At 33.7% G+C, this 17023-nt stretch overlaps 3 protein-coding genes across 3 annotated transcripts in view; 2 read left to right on the top strand and 1 right to left on the bottom strand.

Moving 5' to 3' along the window:
• The window catches only part of LOC120420172 (tyramine beta-hydroxylase), a 33991-nt gene extending 18087 nt beyond the window's left edge, over positions 1-15904 (top strand). The window contains exons 2-4 of the mRNA XM_039583137.2: positions 5620-6878; positions 15291-15478; positions 15538-15904. Coding sequence (XP_039439071.1) covers positions 5620-6878; positions 15291-15478; positions 15538-15862 — 1772 coding nt within the window. The 3' untranslated portion in view covers positions 15863-15904. The remainder of the gene's footprint in view (positions 1-5619; positions 6879-15290; positions 15479-15537) is intronic.
• Positions 1-17023, top strand: part of LOC120420190 (iron-sulfur cluster assembly 2 homolog, mitochondrial) — a 454760-nt gene that overhangs the window by 386444 nt on the left and 51293 nt on the right. The gene's annotated exons all lie outside the window — the stretch shown is intronic.
• Positions 9674-10986, bottom strand: LOC120420174 (uncharacterized). Its single transcript, XM_039583140.2, has 2 exons — positions 10412-10986; positions 9674-10350 (listed from the first exon to the last, which is right to left on the bottom strand). Exons 1-2 carry the CDS (start codon positions 10587-10589, stop codon positions 9989-9991), a joined length of 540 nt encoding a protein of 179 aa, XP_039439074.1. The 5' UTR covers positions 10590-10986; the 3' UTR covers positions 9674-9988.

Genomic DNA, 17023 nt, shown 5'->3' with positions numbered 1-17023 from the left:
TCAAATTTGAGGGGAGGGATTTTTTTTTCGGTGGGATATTTTCTAGTATCAATTGGAAACTTTTAATTAACTTGTTTGAGCAAAGTGGCAGAGTGATGCTGCTTGATGAGAATGGGATGAGAGACACGATGATGGTGGTTAGACCGGCGACCGTTACCCGTAGATAAGGTGGGTTTTTGCTCTACCTTTTTTTTATTTTTTACTTTTTTGAGTTGGGCTAAAATTTAATTATTATTATGCTGATGGAGGTGCGCTCTAACGAAGGGTGGAGAGTGCCGTGCACGGAATTTAAATTATTAAATTTTCGGTGCGATGCAATTTTCATTATCAGCGTTAATCAAGCAAATTTGATTGTGGAAATGGCTCGGCGAAAGTTTGACAATTTTGATCATAAAAGACTTAAAATAGTTAGAATATGCCTTTATTGCATATTTCAATAAAGCTTTGTTTGCCTTCAATCATGACATTGAAGTTTTTGACGAAAATTACTCTAGAGCTTTTTATTTAAATATTCTTTTCAAAAAGAAAATTATACTGAAGTAAGGCAATTTTTCCACTTGATTGATCTACTTTTTAAAATAAAAAAACACTGTCAAAAAATTAAGTCGTTTTATGGCAAATCTTTTACCAAAGAAAAAAACATTTTTTCTGTCATATTTTTTTCAATTTGATTAATAGTTTTACAATGACAATTTAAGAACATATTATTTTTCAGCGCAGATCAAAAACTACGACCACAGACAAAAAAACGTCAATTTGTTTCAAAATTCAGCAATCAAACATTAATTATTGATCAATCCAGTTGATTGATCGGGCAGCGAATGACGGCACAGGTTAAAACTGCCAGAAATAAAGAATTAACATTAACAATAACAGTTGATTGAGCAGAAACTCACCACGGCAGTTTCAAATTCACCACACGTCAGGGTGGCAACCACAGGCAAAAGCAGGAAAAACGAGAAATTATCGGGAAAATAATTTCATCGAAAGAACATCTGGAAAAATACGATCTTTACAATCTTTTAAACTAAATGGGAGTTTGTTTTCACTATATTTATGGATATTACTATAATTCTACAGTTATTTTTCGAAATGTCGTATCCAGATTTCTTAAAACAAAATCGACAAATTGCTTTTTATAAAGAATATTTTTATTTAGAAAATACAAAACTTCGTAAGTTACGGCGTTTTCCTTAAGGGTGCGTCCAAAAACTTGAGGCGCAATTAAATACGGTGCTGCCTTCCCGTATCACCTTAAGAAGAGCATGATATTTTTATTTCTTGCGAAGCATCCCAGATTTTTTTATATGATTTTATTTTTAAATCTCAGACAGTTGTTCGAACGCCAAGATTTTCTTTTTTGAAAAAAAATTGTAGTATATTTTATTTGAAATGGTTATTTTTTCAAATAGATAAATTCTTTACAAAAAAAAACTGAAACCATTTTTTTTTGCAAATCAACAAATATAAGTATATATTTAAACTTCGTAAAATTTTGAAAAAAAATCGATCTACAGTAAACATCCTATCAAAAATAAAACAAATACAAATTGTTCTAATCTGTCAAACTGAAAAAAATCAAAATATGAAATTGAAATTTATTGGAAATTTTCGGCTACTTATGATAATATTTTTTGAGTTGGTGTAGCTTGAGCATGACTGGCAAAAGAGTCAGTTTTTTTTACAAAGAAAAAACACTTTTAGGTGGATCCAACATGGCAACAAAAATTGAATTCTTGTTGGTGTTGAATTTAGTAAAAAATAAATAAAAATAATACAAATACTGAAATAAAAAGTGAATATTGAAAAAGTGTTTTACCAAAACAAAAATTTCAGCAAAAAAAAATTTTTTTTGATAATAAACATCGAAAATTTTCAAAACATTCAAAACATTTTTAGATTAAGCCAAAAATGCACAAAAAAAATGATTATAAACGCAGAGGAATGCATTTTAAACATATTCAGCTGATTCCACTAAAATTTCCATGGAAATTTTGACGTTTTTTGAAAAAATATTTTTTCGCCCCCTAATTTTTCGGCCCAATTTTAAAAGGGGGGGACACAAAACCTCTAAATAAAGTTTGTACCAACCTTATTTGGAATGAAAATCATTTTTTAAAAAAATCTGATGGTACAGGGTGGCCACTAAAATCCCAGTTAAGAATTCCCGACGTTTCCAAAACTTTTAATAATAATGATTTTCACCAAAGAAATGATTGTGAAAATTGTTTATGGAAAAGTGAAAATTTACCAGCGAGCAAAATTTTCACATAAAAAAAAAAACTATTGACAATTTTAGCACAAATAAAAGTTAACAACAACCTTATTTAAAAAATAAATACTTGAGGCATAAAAGCCTTAGTAATTTCGATTAAAAAAAATATTGAAGAATCAAAAAATTAACAAGAAAATTTAGGCATTTATTTTCTTGTTAATTTTGTTACAAAAAAAATGATTTATTTTAACCATTGAATGGCAAAATGTTAACATAACTAAATTTTAATTTTGCCACCATTTTTTTTATCAAGAATCAAGAATTTTATCAACATTCTTTGAACGAAATCGAAATACCGAAGAGTGTATGCATTTTTTAATTCTTGTTGATCCAGGTTGATTTATTTGTCAGTTTTTCAGTATTTTCAAATTTATTTCAATGAAAAATCCATTTCGATAAAATAATTTACCACAAATTTTATGCGAAACTTTTTAAGAGACTTAATCTTTAAACATATTTGAAAAGCTAAGATTTGAAAAAAAAACTTTGGAGTCTACGATTTTTACAATTAATTTTATCGAGAAGCCAAAAAGTTTTCCAATTATTTTCGTTGGAAAAGGAAAACGTTTGGTTTTCGCTTGCTAGTCAAGTTTTTCCGATAAATGAAAATAAACCTTTATCTTCATTTTTTACCCAAACTCATAATCAGCTGAGTTTCTTTTTTATATTTCAAATATTTTTTGGACATTTAAAATAGTAAAGAACAATAAATTACTTTTTCTAACTGTTTTTTTTAAAAAGGCTCCAATCCGATGATTTAACATTTAAATCAACGAAACCAAAATTAACAGAATAAAATAGTGGAAGGAACATTAAATTATGAGTGTTTTTTTTATAAACAAAATTTAATATTTTTGCTTTTTGGGTGTTTTTTGCAAAAAAATATATAAAATTTTGTTTATTGGACCTTGTAAAAAAAAACTTTACAATTTGTCGTTATGTGCTCAAATAAAATTTTAGTGTTATTAAAATGAAAATAAAACAAAATATCACAAAATTATTAAAAATATAGAAAATATTTTTCATGCTCATGGATTCCAGACCGATTTTCTCGCCTTTTTGACAAAAAACAAACACAAATTCCGACTTTCTCCAATTTTTGCAGATTTTTACAAATTCCTAACATTTTTTTCGACTTTCCTGATTTCCTGACTTGAGTCGCCACCCTGCTGATATAATTAGGTCCTATAATTAGAATTAACTTTGCGATATTGTTGTTCACATCGATAAAGCTTATTTTTCTGAGCACCATGCCCCTCACACTCACACAGCAGTTGCCCCGACCCCTCTTCGATTTGCGTGAAACTTTGTCCTAAGGGGTAACTTTTGTCCCTGATCACGAATCCGAGGTCCGTTTTTTGATAACTCGTGACGGAGGGGCGGTACGACCCCTTCCATTTTTGAACATGCGAAAAAAGAGGTATTTTTCAATAATTTGCAGCATGAAACGGTGATGAGATAGAAATTTTGTGTCAAAGAAATTTTATGTAAAATTAGACGCCCGATTTGATGGCGTACTCAGAATTCTGAAAAAACGTATTTTTCATCGAAAAAAACACTAAAAAAGTTTTAAAAATTCTCCCATTTTCCGTAACTTGAATGTAAATTTTTTTTGAACATGTCATTTTATGGGGAATTTAATGTTCCTTTCGAATCTACATTAGGTCATTTGTTCATTTAGAACAAAAATTTTCATTTTAAAATTTCATGTTTTTTTCTAACTTTGCAGGGTTATTTTTTAGAGTGTAACAATGTTCTACAAAGTTGTAGAGCAGATAATTACAAAAAGTAATATATTTTTAATATATGGACATAAGGGGTTTGCTTATAAACATCACGAGTTATTACGATTTTAATTGTCTGCTCTACAATTTTGTAGAGCATTGTTACACTATAAAATAAAACCCTGCAAAATCAGAAAAAAACACGAAATTTTAAAATGAAAAATTTTGTTCTCAATGAAAGAATTACCCTTCTGGGACAATGTAGATTCGAAAAGTACATTAAATTTCACATAAAATGACATATTCCAAAAAGTTTACAGTTAAGTAATGGAAATTGAGAGAATTCTGAGTACGCCATCAAATCGGGCGTCTAATTTTACATAAAAGTCCCTTTGACACCAAATTTCTATCTCATCACCGTTTCAGGCTGCAAATTATTGAAAAACACCTCTTTTTTCGCATGTTCAAAAATAGAAGGGGTCGTACCGCCCCTCCATCACGAGATATCAAAAAACGGACCTCGGATTCGTGATCAGGGACAAACGTTACCCCTTAGGACAAAGTTTCACGCAAATCGAAGATGGGTCGGGGCAACTTTTCCCGATTTCGTGTGAGTTGGTAGAGAATTACCCTTATATCTCTTATTGATTTTTTTTAATCGTCATACAGAACCATTTTATAGAGTCTTCACAAAAATTTTGAGCCGATTTGGTCAAAGCAGTGTTGAGATATCGTGCCACCCGTGTTTTGAAACAGCTAAATTAAAATAGCTATATCTTGGTAATGATACAACCAAATGTCTTCAAATTTGTTTGTTAATAAATGGAAATGTATATTTTAATGCCCTGAAAACAGATTTAAAAAAAGATTAAGTGTGTGCTCAAAACAATCTCTGACATTTTTGCCGATTTACATATATCTAACCACTGTCGATACTCAGGTCAGATAAAAAAAAAAAACAATTGATTTAGATTTAAAAACCTTACGGAAAAAATCCTTTTGGAATTGAGAGAAATCTGGGAAAAAACTGAAAATAGAAAATCGAAACCTGGTGGACACCCTGCCACAGATCCTTAACACGCAGTTGACGGTAGCTTGAAACTTGCGCGAGTTCTAAACTTGATGACTGTATATAATTATATTTTGATAAAAATGACTCTACTTGTCTCTGATCGCGACCTCCGCCCGCCAACCGGAACGGGAAGTGGACGGAAAAAAAGCGACAGGAGACACGACAGCAAGAGCACCCCGGGTTGATGGTTTCAGTTTCACTTGATTTACTCTCGTGCTACAATGCGAGGCCCAGGACAAATGAAATATGAACCAAGTTAGTTACACAGAGTCATGACTACGAACGAGCAAGAGGGCAGGGACGACGACAATCAACAAATAAACTTCCGCTAGTTCCGTTCGTTATCGCTTGGATGACGAGATTTTCCGCGTGAATTTTTAAACAATGCAACGGAGATGATTCGTTTGAGAGTTGAAATATTAAAGCGATTCAAAGATGACATTTGAGTGGCGCCATCTGTTGAGATTCCAAACGAAAATTTGCCACCAGATGTCTCTGGCATCAAAAGAAAGAGAGAATACTAACATTCCACCCTTTTCCCCCCGCAGACATCTCGTCGACGCAGATCCACACGCTGAACCTGGACCACGCCAAGCTGAAGCTGACCTGGATGATGGACTGGTACAAGAAGGAGGTGCTCTTCCACGTGCAGAACACGTTCCTGCACGGCCGGTACAAGTTCTTCGCGCTGGGATTTTCCCCGCGGGGCGAACTCCGGCGGACGGATTTGTGCATCTTTACGCGCGGTCCGGTGGGTCACCAGGTGCTGGACGCGTACACCTCGCGGGACTTTAACCGGATTTACGTGGACTCGGAGCAGAACTGTGACGTGATGCGGATCGACGAGTCGAGTGTGGCGTTCCGGCGGAAGTTTGACACGTGCGATCCGCAGGATGTGGCGATTCACGGGGGAACGATGTACGTGGTGTGGATGAGGGGGAAGAAGGAGCTGGATTTTGGGCGGAACTGGACGGTCATGCCGGAGATCCGGAAGGGCGATCGAGGGGTGCTGCAGGCGCAGATTCTGCGGGCGGACACGATTACGATTCCGGAGGCCAAGTCGGTGTCGAAGAAGGTGGACATCAAGCTGGACAAGGTGGCGATTCCGGCGGTGGAAACGACCTATTGGTGCAAGGTCCAACGGTTGGAGTCTTGGCTAGCGGCGAAAAAACACCACGTGGTGAGATTCGAGCCGATAATCACCAACGAGCACGTTGTTCACCACATGGAGGTGTTCCAGTGCGTGACGGACTCCAAGCTGGAGATCCCCCTCTACGAGGGAAGCTGCGCGGATCTTCCACCAGAAGCAAAAGCCTGCAACAAGGTGATGGCCCTGTGGGCCATGGGCGCCGGTCCCTTCACGTACCCCCACGAAACCGGACTGCCCATCGGCGGCAAAGACTTCAACCCGTACATCCGGCTGGAAGTCCACTTCAACAACCCGGATCTCAAACCCAACATCGTCGACAGTTCCGGAATGCGCATCGACGTGGTTTCAAAACTCCGAAAACACGACGCCGCCATCATGGAACTCGGTCTCGAGTACTCCGACAAGATGGCCATCCCACCAGGGCAGGTGGCCTTCCCGCTGACCGGATATTGTATCGCGGAGTGTACCAAAGTGGCGCTCCCCCCAACCGGAATCACCATCTTTGGCTCCCAGCTTCATACCCATTTGAGGGGGGTTCGTGTCCTGACTAGGCATTTCAGGGGGGCGACCGAGCTGCCGGAAGTTAATCGGGATGACTTTTATTCGCACCACTACCAGGAGATCAGGCAGCTGCGGTACAGGCCGAAGATTTTGCCGGTGAGTATTTTTCTGTATTTTTGGATTGTGTCTGGACTAAACCCATTTTCTGTTGTAAAGTAGGGGAAGGTGGGGCAAGACGACCATATGGGGCAAGAGGAACAATCGCTCGTACGGCCGTAATTTTTACAATTTTGATTATTTCCAGTATGAGGAATTGTTGCTAGCAATGCAATTAGTTGATACTACTACCACATAACCGCCAAAACGACGTAAACGCCACGGGGCATATGATTGAATGAAGTTTTTGTCAAAACCTTAGTTTTCTTATAATTTTGAAAAGTACAAAATAAGGCTTAGGGTTCGTTTTAAGGCTCATTTTATCAAAATGCTATTTTTCCTAGATCAGTAGTGTCCCTATCAATGACTTGCACCTATTATAAAGTATGATTTAACTTTTGGTTATTTTTCTTGAGAGCTTTTAAAAAATCTTGTATGGGTTTTTAGTATGGAAAAAAATACGAATTGCTGTGACAACATATTTTATTGGGAAATAAATACATAAAAGTACTTAAAAACTGATAAACAGTTGATAAAAAAAATGTCCACACAAAATATAGTGATATTATTAAAATTTACAGTTTATCATCTAAGTAATTATTTTTTTCGTAAAAACGATCAAATTTATAGTAAAATATAATTATTCAATCTAAAAATGAAAGAAACGTTTCAAATACATTCTAATCTGATGTATGTAAGTGATAACAGTTCAATTGTTAGCAAATTAACATGTTGTTTCATGCATTGTCCCCTAGATTGTCCCTCTTGCCCCAACGGGTTGTTCGTCTTGCCCCACTAGTTGAGTAGAACGTACGGAAAATCTAAAATTTTAAAATCAATTTTTTACATTAAAAAACTGGATTTTTTAAAAATTTGTTCTACCAAAGTCTTAGTCAAGACCTGGAATAAGATGATTATAAAAAAAATCCGACAGATCTTTTATCGTTTTTAATGGGTTATAACGAGCATTTCCTAAGCTTGCCCCACTTTCCCCTAATTGATTTTGTTTTACATTTTTACAATTGTAAAAAAAATATATAACATGTTAGGCTGGGACAATTTTTTTTTACGTTTTTTTTTGTCTCACCAGGCAAACAAACAAACCTACCATGAAAAAAAGAGGGTTTCCAAGTACTGCTATTTTTTAAACATTTTAAAAGTAGTTTTTTTTAATACTTAAAAGCACAGACAAACAGACGTAAATCATTGAACAAATTTAACGAAAATCCATCAATCACAAAAAAATGGAAAAAGGTTAGCTAGTAGCTCGATCTGGTGGCCAATACTAGCATTAAGCATCACTGTATATGAGAATTGGTTAGTGTGTGAGTGAACGCGGTCACTCTTGTTGTAGTGAGAGGAGGGAGATTTGTTTACTAACATTTACATTTGTTTACCAACATAGAGATATCTAAGCCCAAGCTCACGCACACTAGCATCCCATTTGTTTTGCTGGCAATTCGCAATTCGCAATTCGCAATTTTCAGTGTAAGAACGGGCCTTGACCGATCTTATGCACCAGGTTCCCGACGAACACGCACTGCCCTTACACCTACATCTCACCCTTGCTCTGAGTCAGTACGAGCAGCACGCTAGAACACGCTTTGAGTGTTCGTGCCAGGCATGCACACCTTCTTTTCCGGTTACGCATTTTAACTCGGCCGGGGGTGGTACATTAAGTAGGGTTTGATGTAAGTATAAGCGCCTAACCATTTATAGTGTGCCTATCAACTTTCATTAAAGCAAAAACTGTTATATTTTTAGTTTGAATTCAAAAACTAATTGTTATTTACTGTGTATTGTTTTCTCCTGAAATCTTTCCTAGTGTTGAGTCGTGTTTATATGTTGCTATTTCTTTTGTCGCGGTGTTTTGTTATAATATTTTGGTCCTAAGCATTTTAGAAAAGTTTTTCAAAAGTACAATAGTAATATTTGTGTTAATCCTTTAATCATTCCATAAATTTAGTAAGGGCTCGAACCTCACTTGCTTAAGAAAAAGGTGAAGTTTCAAAACAATGGACAGTGAAGGAAATATACTATGTAAAGAATCAATAGTGAAAGAAAGATAGTAATTAATTAAAAGAAATTAACAATAGTTAATAAATAGAGGTAACAAACAAGCTTAGATTTTATTGAGGGCAATTTACAGGGAAAATGAGAAATTATTCAAATAGATAAATAAAGAAAGGGCACATGATAAACAAAATTGACATCGCTGCCAAATTAAGGGAAAGCAGACAGTTTGTTACAGCAGCATCAATTGGTAAAATAGAGTGGAAAAGCGTTGAGAAATAAGAGAATCAAATAAGTAAAATCAAAATCAAATGGAGGATAGTAAACAGAAGCCGTTTTAGAACATCAGTGAAACAAAATAAACAGAAGATAGATGGTAGCTGGAAATGGAAAGGAGAGAAACCCCGTTCTGCGATGCTCAGGTACATCCACAGCAGTTGACTCAACATACTGCGAATCAAAACAATACCGTCTACAATCACAAATAACTTCCCTTTCCCACATTGACGCGCCCCTTTCTTTTAGCCGTCTCGACTCTGACCCGCGGTGGTCAAAGGTTTACGATCCGTTTCCACAGGCCACCAGCTAGGTCACCATGAAAACCAAGCCAACGTGGAGGTAAGAAAATAGGACACTTGCAAGGAACCAGAGCTATACTGTTCTGATCAAGAATGATCTAACAGGACTACGGACGTAGTCAGTGACGCTCCTTCCAGGATGTTCCTCGCCTAAGCGTCAACTGAAGAGGTATTATCAGTATCATTCGCCCTTGGCCTGCATCCCATTTGTTTTGCTGGCGGGTACAAAATTTAACCTCAATCTTTTTCGTGTACGTACACGCAATACATGCGCGCGTAGATAACTCTATGTGAGAAGAATGCAAGAAGTTCAAATTCTTAACTCACGCAGACGGTCCACGTCCGCGTCCGATTGCGGCCATGCACTAGGTAAATCTTGCCGAGGAAACATTCGTGTAGGCTGCAGAGGTTGATGGAAAGATGCACCAGTTTGAGGGTGGTTTGGGTATTACTGCGCTGTTTGTGAACAATGCCCACAAATTGGCCATGAGTTTAAATAATAAATTTCTTGGCGTGAGGTTAAGCTACCTTCTCGGCAAGCAATTTAGGAAGGCAAACGCTGTTTGGTAGACTCGTGCTCGAAGTCGGCCGGGTCGCGCAATTGCCATCGCTGGACACCGGTTCATCCATGAGGGACGGATTTGAGGGCCACGACGGAGTCAACATTCTCGAGGTCGGCCGGGTTGTCAATACCGAGTTGCTGAAATCGTGGTAAGCGCAATCACCATCGCTGGATACCGCGTCATTCACGAAGGCCGGATTTGAGGACCACGACGGAGTCAAGATTCTCGCGGTCTCTTGCGTGCTCGAGGTTGGCGAGGCGATTTCGGTGGACACTGCATTGCCTAACCCATTCACCTGGTCAAGTTGGGGTACACCATCTATAATGTAGACCAAATTCAGTTTCTAATTGCATTCATTCAAGATCTAGTTGAAATTTACCAACGCCGACGGATGAAATAACAAAATCAGCTGAATGGGACGGCGTCTCGTTGTTGGAATTGCCTAAGAATCTTCCGATGTTCAGAACACCGGAATCGTTACTCGTAGCTTCCGGCATTTCTTCGTCCAGTGGCTCGTGTCGGTCTAGCAGTAGACTTCCGCAGTTCGCATCCGGCATATCTTCATCCTGTAGCTCGTGTTTTGTGATAAAACTTTCAAACCAATCCGGCGTCTCTTCTTCTAACGGTTCGGCCGGGAAGGATTGAGGATTATCTAAATGCTCAACAGACCATTCAGCGGAATCCACACACGGAGGCGGGTCCGTATCCAAAAATTCCACCGATCAATCTTCTCCAAACTGGTCCATCCTCACACTCAAGTAGCAGCAGAAAAAAAAAAACAAAACTTTTGGCGCGCTACCTGAAACTTTTGGCTTAAACGTCATTTGAAAGTGTGCCTTGATTGCAGCGCCATCCTATTCTGGTGGATAATCCGAGAACTAAGTTTAAATTCAAATCAGCCGTTATATTCCTGATTGATGGAATTAAAAAGAGATTTACGTCTGTTTGTCTGTGTTAAAAGTGTCCAACACTTCGGATTATATTTGCAACATAAGAATCGAATGAGAACAAATTTCTCAAACATCGCGAAAGTGGTGTGTATTGTGCAAAACAAAAAAAACACTCAATTTTACTACAAAATTTCAAAACTTTTTCTCCCTTGGGTTTGTACATCTGTATTTTTTTAAAAATATTGGTTTTATCTTAATTTTTTTCAGCGATCTGCGAATTAGGATGGTATAAAATTTATTTAAAGTTAGTATAGGTATTTGGGTTTGGGTTCAACAATCTTTGTAATTTTAATTTTTTTGGTTTTCGTCAAATCATTTATTTATTTATTTATTTATTTTTTTGAAAACTAATAATTGCAAAATAACTGAACTACTGTAAAATGCATTTTGAAACACTTGTTTCTTTAAAATTTTGAGGCTATGGCTTGTTATTTAAATTTTTCTATTTTTTACCGCGGCCAGACCCGAGGAAAAAACTTTGAAAAATATTTGCATTGGTCTTATCTTATGGGAAAAAATACTCAAATAAATTTCGATAGTAAATGTGTTTTCAAAAGTACTCCAATATTTTAAATAACTACAAATTATTGAAAAAAAAATGCACAAGTTTTTAATGTTTTAGTAGTATGGGTGTCAAAAATCGCAGAGTTCTCGGAATTTTTGAATAAAAAAATGAAAAAAAAACTAAAACATTTCACAAAAAAGTAATGAAATTATCAGCAATGGGTTGTTTTCAAAATACTTAAAATTTTCACAAAAATAACAGATTATAGAAAAAATGCAGAAAAATGGGTTTCAAATGATCACACCTTTTTCAGGCATTTCGAAAATTATTGCATCGTTACGAAATTTTTTGAAGTCCACAAAACAACGATTTATTGAAAAAAAAAAACACGGATTTTAAGTTGTTTTAAGTGTCAAAAGATTAGAATATTTCAGCTTTTTTGAAAGATTTATTTAAGTTTTCAATAAAATTACAAGACTACGAATTAAAAAAAACGGTTTAAAGGTGTCTGAAAATTGGTATTTCGGACATTTTGAAAGAAATTTTTCGGTAAGTAAAAAAAACTAAAAAAAATCACCAAACAACGAATTTTTAGAAAAAAAAAACTGAAAATTTTAGGAGTTTTTAATATGGGTGTCAAACTATTGCAAATTTCAAAAACATTTTGATTTTTTTTGTTTTCAAAACTACTTAAATCATTCACAAAACTACGGGTTATAGAAAACCAAACTCAGTATTTCAGTTCTATTAATATGGGTTTCAAGTACCACACATTTTTAAAACATTTCGAAAAAGATTTTTTTTTTTGTTTCAAAAACATTTAAAAATTACGTTTAAAAAAATCAGTCGGTTTTTGCAATATGGGTGTCAAATGATTGCAATTTTTCAGACATTTTGAAAGTAATGGTTCGATTTAAAAAAAACTCAAGTTTTTCACAAAACTATGAAATGTAGAAAAAATTACATTTTTTTAAGTTTTGCAATATGGGTCGTGAAAAAAATTCAAATTTCATAGAAATTTCGAAAATGATTTCAGAACTACTAGAGATTTTTTAATTTTGTAATATGGTTGATAGAAATTGGGAATTTCAAAGATATTCTAAAATTATTAAATTGTGTTTTAAACAATCAATTTTGCACAAAATTTATGGACGGATGCACAAAAAATAACACAAAATTTTGTGACATATGTGAAGTACTAAATACTAGTAAATACTGATTTTTTTACATAACTAAAATACTTAAACTTGAAGTTTTTGCAACAAAATTTCAGATGATCGAAAGAAATGTAAAAGTAGTTGTTTTTTGCCATCCATATAAGGGTGACAACAACAAAAATATCGACATCAGGGGTATTTCCTGATTCGATTCCAGGCTTAACTCGGATCGTTTGGTGGTCTTAGACAAAGTTGTTTGTCATAAAATTTTACATAATAATCTCACACTTGACAATGATCCGACAATTTCTGCTTTTTCCATACATTTTTTTTTTTGAAATTTTCGGATTTAAAAAAAAATCTATATTTTTGACGAAAAATTGCAAATTTCGAAGACATTTCAAATATGCGTTTTTATTTTACAAAACTACGGATTTTGAGGAAAAAAATCAGTTAGGCCGTTGCAAATATTTTTCAAAGTTTAGATTGCAATATGATGTCAAGTGATTGCAAATTTCAAAGAATGTTTTACTTTTCACAAAAATACAGATTTTCGAAAAAAAAATAATATTTTGCAGGATTGGTGGCAAATGACTGCAAACTGCTCAGAAATATCGAAAATATTTAATTGCAGTATTTAAAAAACTGAATTTTTTCTGAAAAATACGGATTTTTGAAAAAAATAATTTTGTTGTTTTTCAAATGAAATTGTTTTGCTTTTAAAAAATCTCAAATCTTCACAAAACTACGAATTAATGGAAAAAATTTATGGTTTAAGCAATATGGGTTTGCAATGATCGCAAATTTTCAGACAATCTGAAAGGTATTGCATTATTTTCAAAAAATGTTTAGAGAATCACAAATATAGGATAACTTGAAAAAAACTCAGATTTTTCAGTTATTGAAATATGGGTTTTGAAATACTGCAAAATTTATAGAATGTTCTGCTTTTGAAATCACAATAATAATAATAATTTAATCATTTATTAATATAATAATTTAATAATTTAATAGTTTAATAATTTAACAATTTAATAATTTAATAATTTAATAATTTAATAATTTAATAATTTAATAATTTAATAATTTAATAATTTAATAATTTAATAATTTAATAATTTAATAATTTAATAATTTAATAATTTAATAATTTAATAATTTAATAATTTAATAATTTAATAATTTAATAATTTAATAATTTAATAATTTAATAATTTAATAATTTAATAATTTAATAATTTAATAATTTAATAATTTAATAATTTAATAATTTAATAATTTAATAATTTAATAATTTAATAATTTAATAATTTAATAATTTAATTATTTAATAATTTAATAATTTAATAATTTAATAATTTAATAATTTAATAATTTAATAATTTAATAATTTAATAATTTAATATTTTAATAATTTAATAATTCAATAATTTAATAATTTAAAAACTTTTTTAAAAATTTAAAATTAAAAAAAAACAATTGTAATATTTTCGTAATTTTTCAATTTAATAATTCGTACTTTTTTTACGTTTTTTGAGCCTGTAAGTTTTGGCAATTTCGAATTATGAATTCTATTTTTTTATTTTTTGAATATGTAAATTTTGAAATTTCAAATTGTTGACTTCCAGATTTCTTATTTTTTTAATTTTAACATTACATTTCGTTTTTAGACGGAGATTTTAGCAGATTGCTAAGTGAATTTCGTCATGTTGTGATAATTGGGAGTAGAATCAATTCTACCTGAATTAGAGTGGCAACAGAGTTTTTAATTTTTTCAATACACCAAAAACTGAAAAATTTAAATTTTTATATTGAAAAAACATAGAAAATCTGAAAAAGTTTCATAGCTTCAAATTTTTGAAATTCTGTAATTTTTCGAAATTTGTTATTTTGATTTTAATCAAATTGCTATTGATATGAATTTTTAAGCAGATGTTTTAAAAATAATTAGTTGTAATGTTATGTTAAATTTATATAACAAATCTCAATACATTAAAAAAAATCGCTCCTTGAAGATTATTCCGAAGTTTCGTATCAAGAAAAAAACAATCAATAATTTTCAGAAGAAAATTTTCTTCATTAACAACTTCTTAGAAATTGATGTTTTTGCACTCAACGAAAAAGATTGCATTTATTTAATTCCTAATAATATTTTCCTTAGTAATTTGAAAGAAATTCTATCGTTCTCAATTATTTTGTTTATCAAAATTGCTATCCGCACGAAATACGGATTTTCTAAAAAGAACTCAAATGTTCTATTTTTGCAACATGAGTATCAAATGATGATATATTTCTCAGACAACTCGAAAGTTATTGCTTTGTTTTCAAAAATACAACAAAAATCACAAAAGTATGGATCGTTGAAAATAAAAATACATTAAAATGTCAACTTATTGCAATTTGTTTAAGACGCAAAATTTCGGATTACAGAAAAAAAATACAGTTCAACAATATGGATTAAGAATGATCCATTTTTTGTTCTCACATTACGAAACCACGATTTTTTTAAATGTAAGGATTCAGTTGTTGCATAATTTTTTAAGATATTGTTTGCACTAATTTAAATTTTTATTAAATTTTTTAAACAGTAAATTTTTATAAATTAGAAGAAGATAAATTTTGGCATTTTTTTTTATTAATTCCCAGGGTGACGCCCTCCTGACCACCTGCTACTACGACACCCGCGGCTACGACACGGCCACCCTCGGCGGCTTCTCGATCAGCGACGAGATGTGCGTCAACTACATCCACTACTACCCGGCGACGCAGCTGGAGCTGTGCAAGAGCGTCCTGTCCGAAAAGTCCCTGTACAACTACTTCAAGTACATGCGAGAGTGAGTAATTTTTTATTAAATTATTTCTAGTTAAATTTATTAAAATAAAATTGTTCCAGAGTCGAAAAGCAGCTCGGCGTCGATCCGGACGGGGCCCGCTCCGAGAACTACCACCAAATCCGCTGGAACCGGCCGCGGGCGGACCAGCTGTTCGAGTACTATCTGGAGCAGCCGCTGAGCATGCAGTGCAACCGGTCGGACGGGCAGCGCTTCGAGGGCTTCGAGTGGGAGGGCGCACCGGTGACGGAGTTTAGCCCGCCGAGGCCGGCCCTGCGCGAGTCGTGCCACGTGTCCGAGGAGCTGCACTGGTTCAAGCCCGTTTCGGTGGGCAAGTGTGACGCCTTTGGGGAGTGCATTTACGCCGAGGAGAAGATTAAGGAGTAGGAGGGAGGGACGGGTTTTGTGTTATTTGTAAATATGGAAGAGTTTAGAGAGGTATAAACTTGGTTTACGGATTTCCTGCACGAAATAGTTCTTGAACCAATAAAGTTGCCACCTGTTTGTATAGAGAAATTATTGGTGCGTGTTTCATTTACAAATTGAGAAATAAATTACGGAGATCAGAAGAAACGCGGGAGAGAAAAAAAAAACATAATGTTGGAACTTTAAGCCTAATATTTATACAATATTTATATTGCTTTTGACAAAAAAATGGCTAAAACAGGTATTAAAGAACTGATGAAAATATTTTTTTTAAATAGGCTCATAAAATGTGTTCTGAATTCTGAATAAAAATCTGGCAATGAAAGTTATTTTTTAGGCAATAATTAATTTTTAGACCCCTGATTTTTTGAGGAAATTTTCAAGATGGAAAGACAAAAACTTATGCCAATAAAACTAATATTGGCATAATATTATTGAAAATTTTAATTTAACTTGTATTATTGTTTTAAATTTAAGGAATTGCTCGATTTTTTTTAATTTTGAGAATTGAAGAAATTTTAGAATTTTTTAGTTTTAGAGCTTTGGAGAAACGTAAAATTGTGTGAAAATTTCTGGAATTATGGAATTTCGTTTTCTTTTTAGTTTTAGAGTTATAGAACTTCTTTTTAAAGGATTTTTAGAGTTTTATAATTTAATAATTTTTAAATTTATTAATTCTAATTTCTTTTATAAATTTAAGAGTTTAAGAAAGTTGGAAGCGCAATTTTTTTAAATTTTGTAACTGTACACACTCAGATTTTTATGCCGAACTTCGGCAGAATTCTGCCGAAATCAGAACAACTTATCGCTCGGCAGAAAAATATGCCGAATCTCGGCAAAATGTGAGTCATCATACCGATTACTCGGTGAAAAATGACAGTTAATTTGCCGAAGTTCGGCATTTTTCTGCCGAAGAAATCAGTTGTTCTGTTTTCGGCAGAATTCTGCCGAGCTCGAAAACCAAAAATGAGTGTGTAGATTTTAAGTAATCAAAAATCAAACCATCCACATTAACGACTGCCGGGTCTTTTGTGGTCTCTATTGCAAGTTTCTGCTCGAACCTAGGAGTCCGAAGGCTTGAATGGGGAGAGCACCCAAACCTCTTTCTACTCCAAGGAACCT

The sequence above is a fragment of the Culex pipiens genome, chromosome 1 (assembly GCF_016801865.2).
Source record: "Culex pipiens pallens isolate TS chromosome 1, TS_CPP_V2, whole genome shotgun sequence".
NCBI classification, from domain to species: Eukaryota; Metazoa; Arthropoda; class Insecta; order Diptera; family Culicidae; genus Culex; species Culex pipiens.
This window is presented reverse-complemented; position numbering and strand designations above follow the sequence as displayed.

Excerpts from the sequence above, each read along its gene's own strand:
- LOC120420174 (XM_039583140.2), bottom strand. The coding sequence starts at position 10,589 with ATGCCGGATGCGAACTGCGGAAGTCTACTGCTAGACCGACACGAGCCA. Across the intron at positions 10,351-10,411 it reads TATTTCATCCGTCGGCGTTG|ATGGTGTACCCCAACTTGAC; the intron begins GTAAATTTCAAC and ends TCTACATTATAG.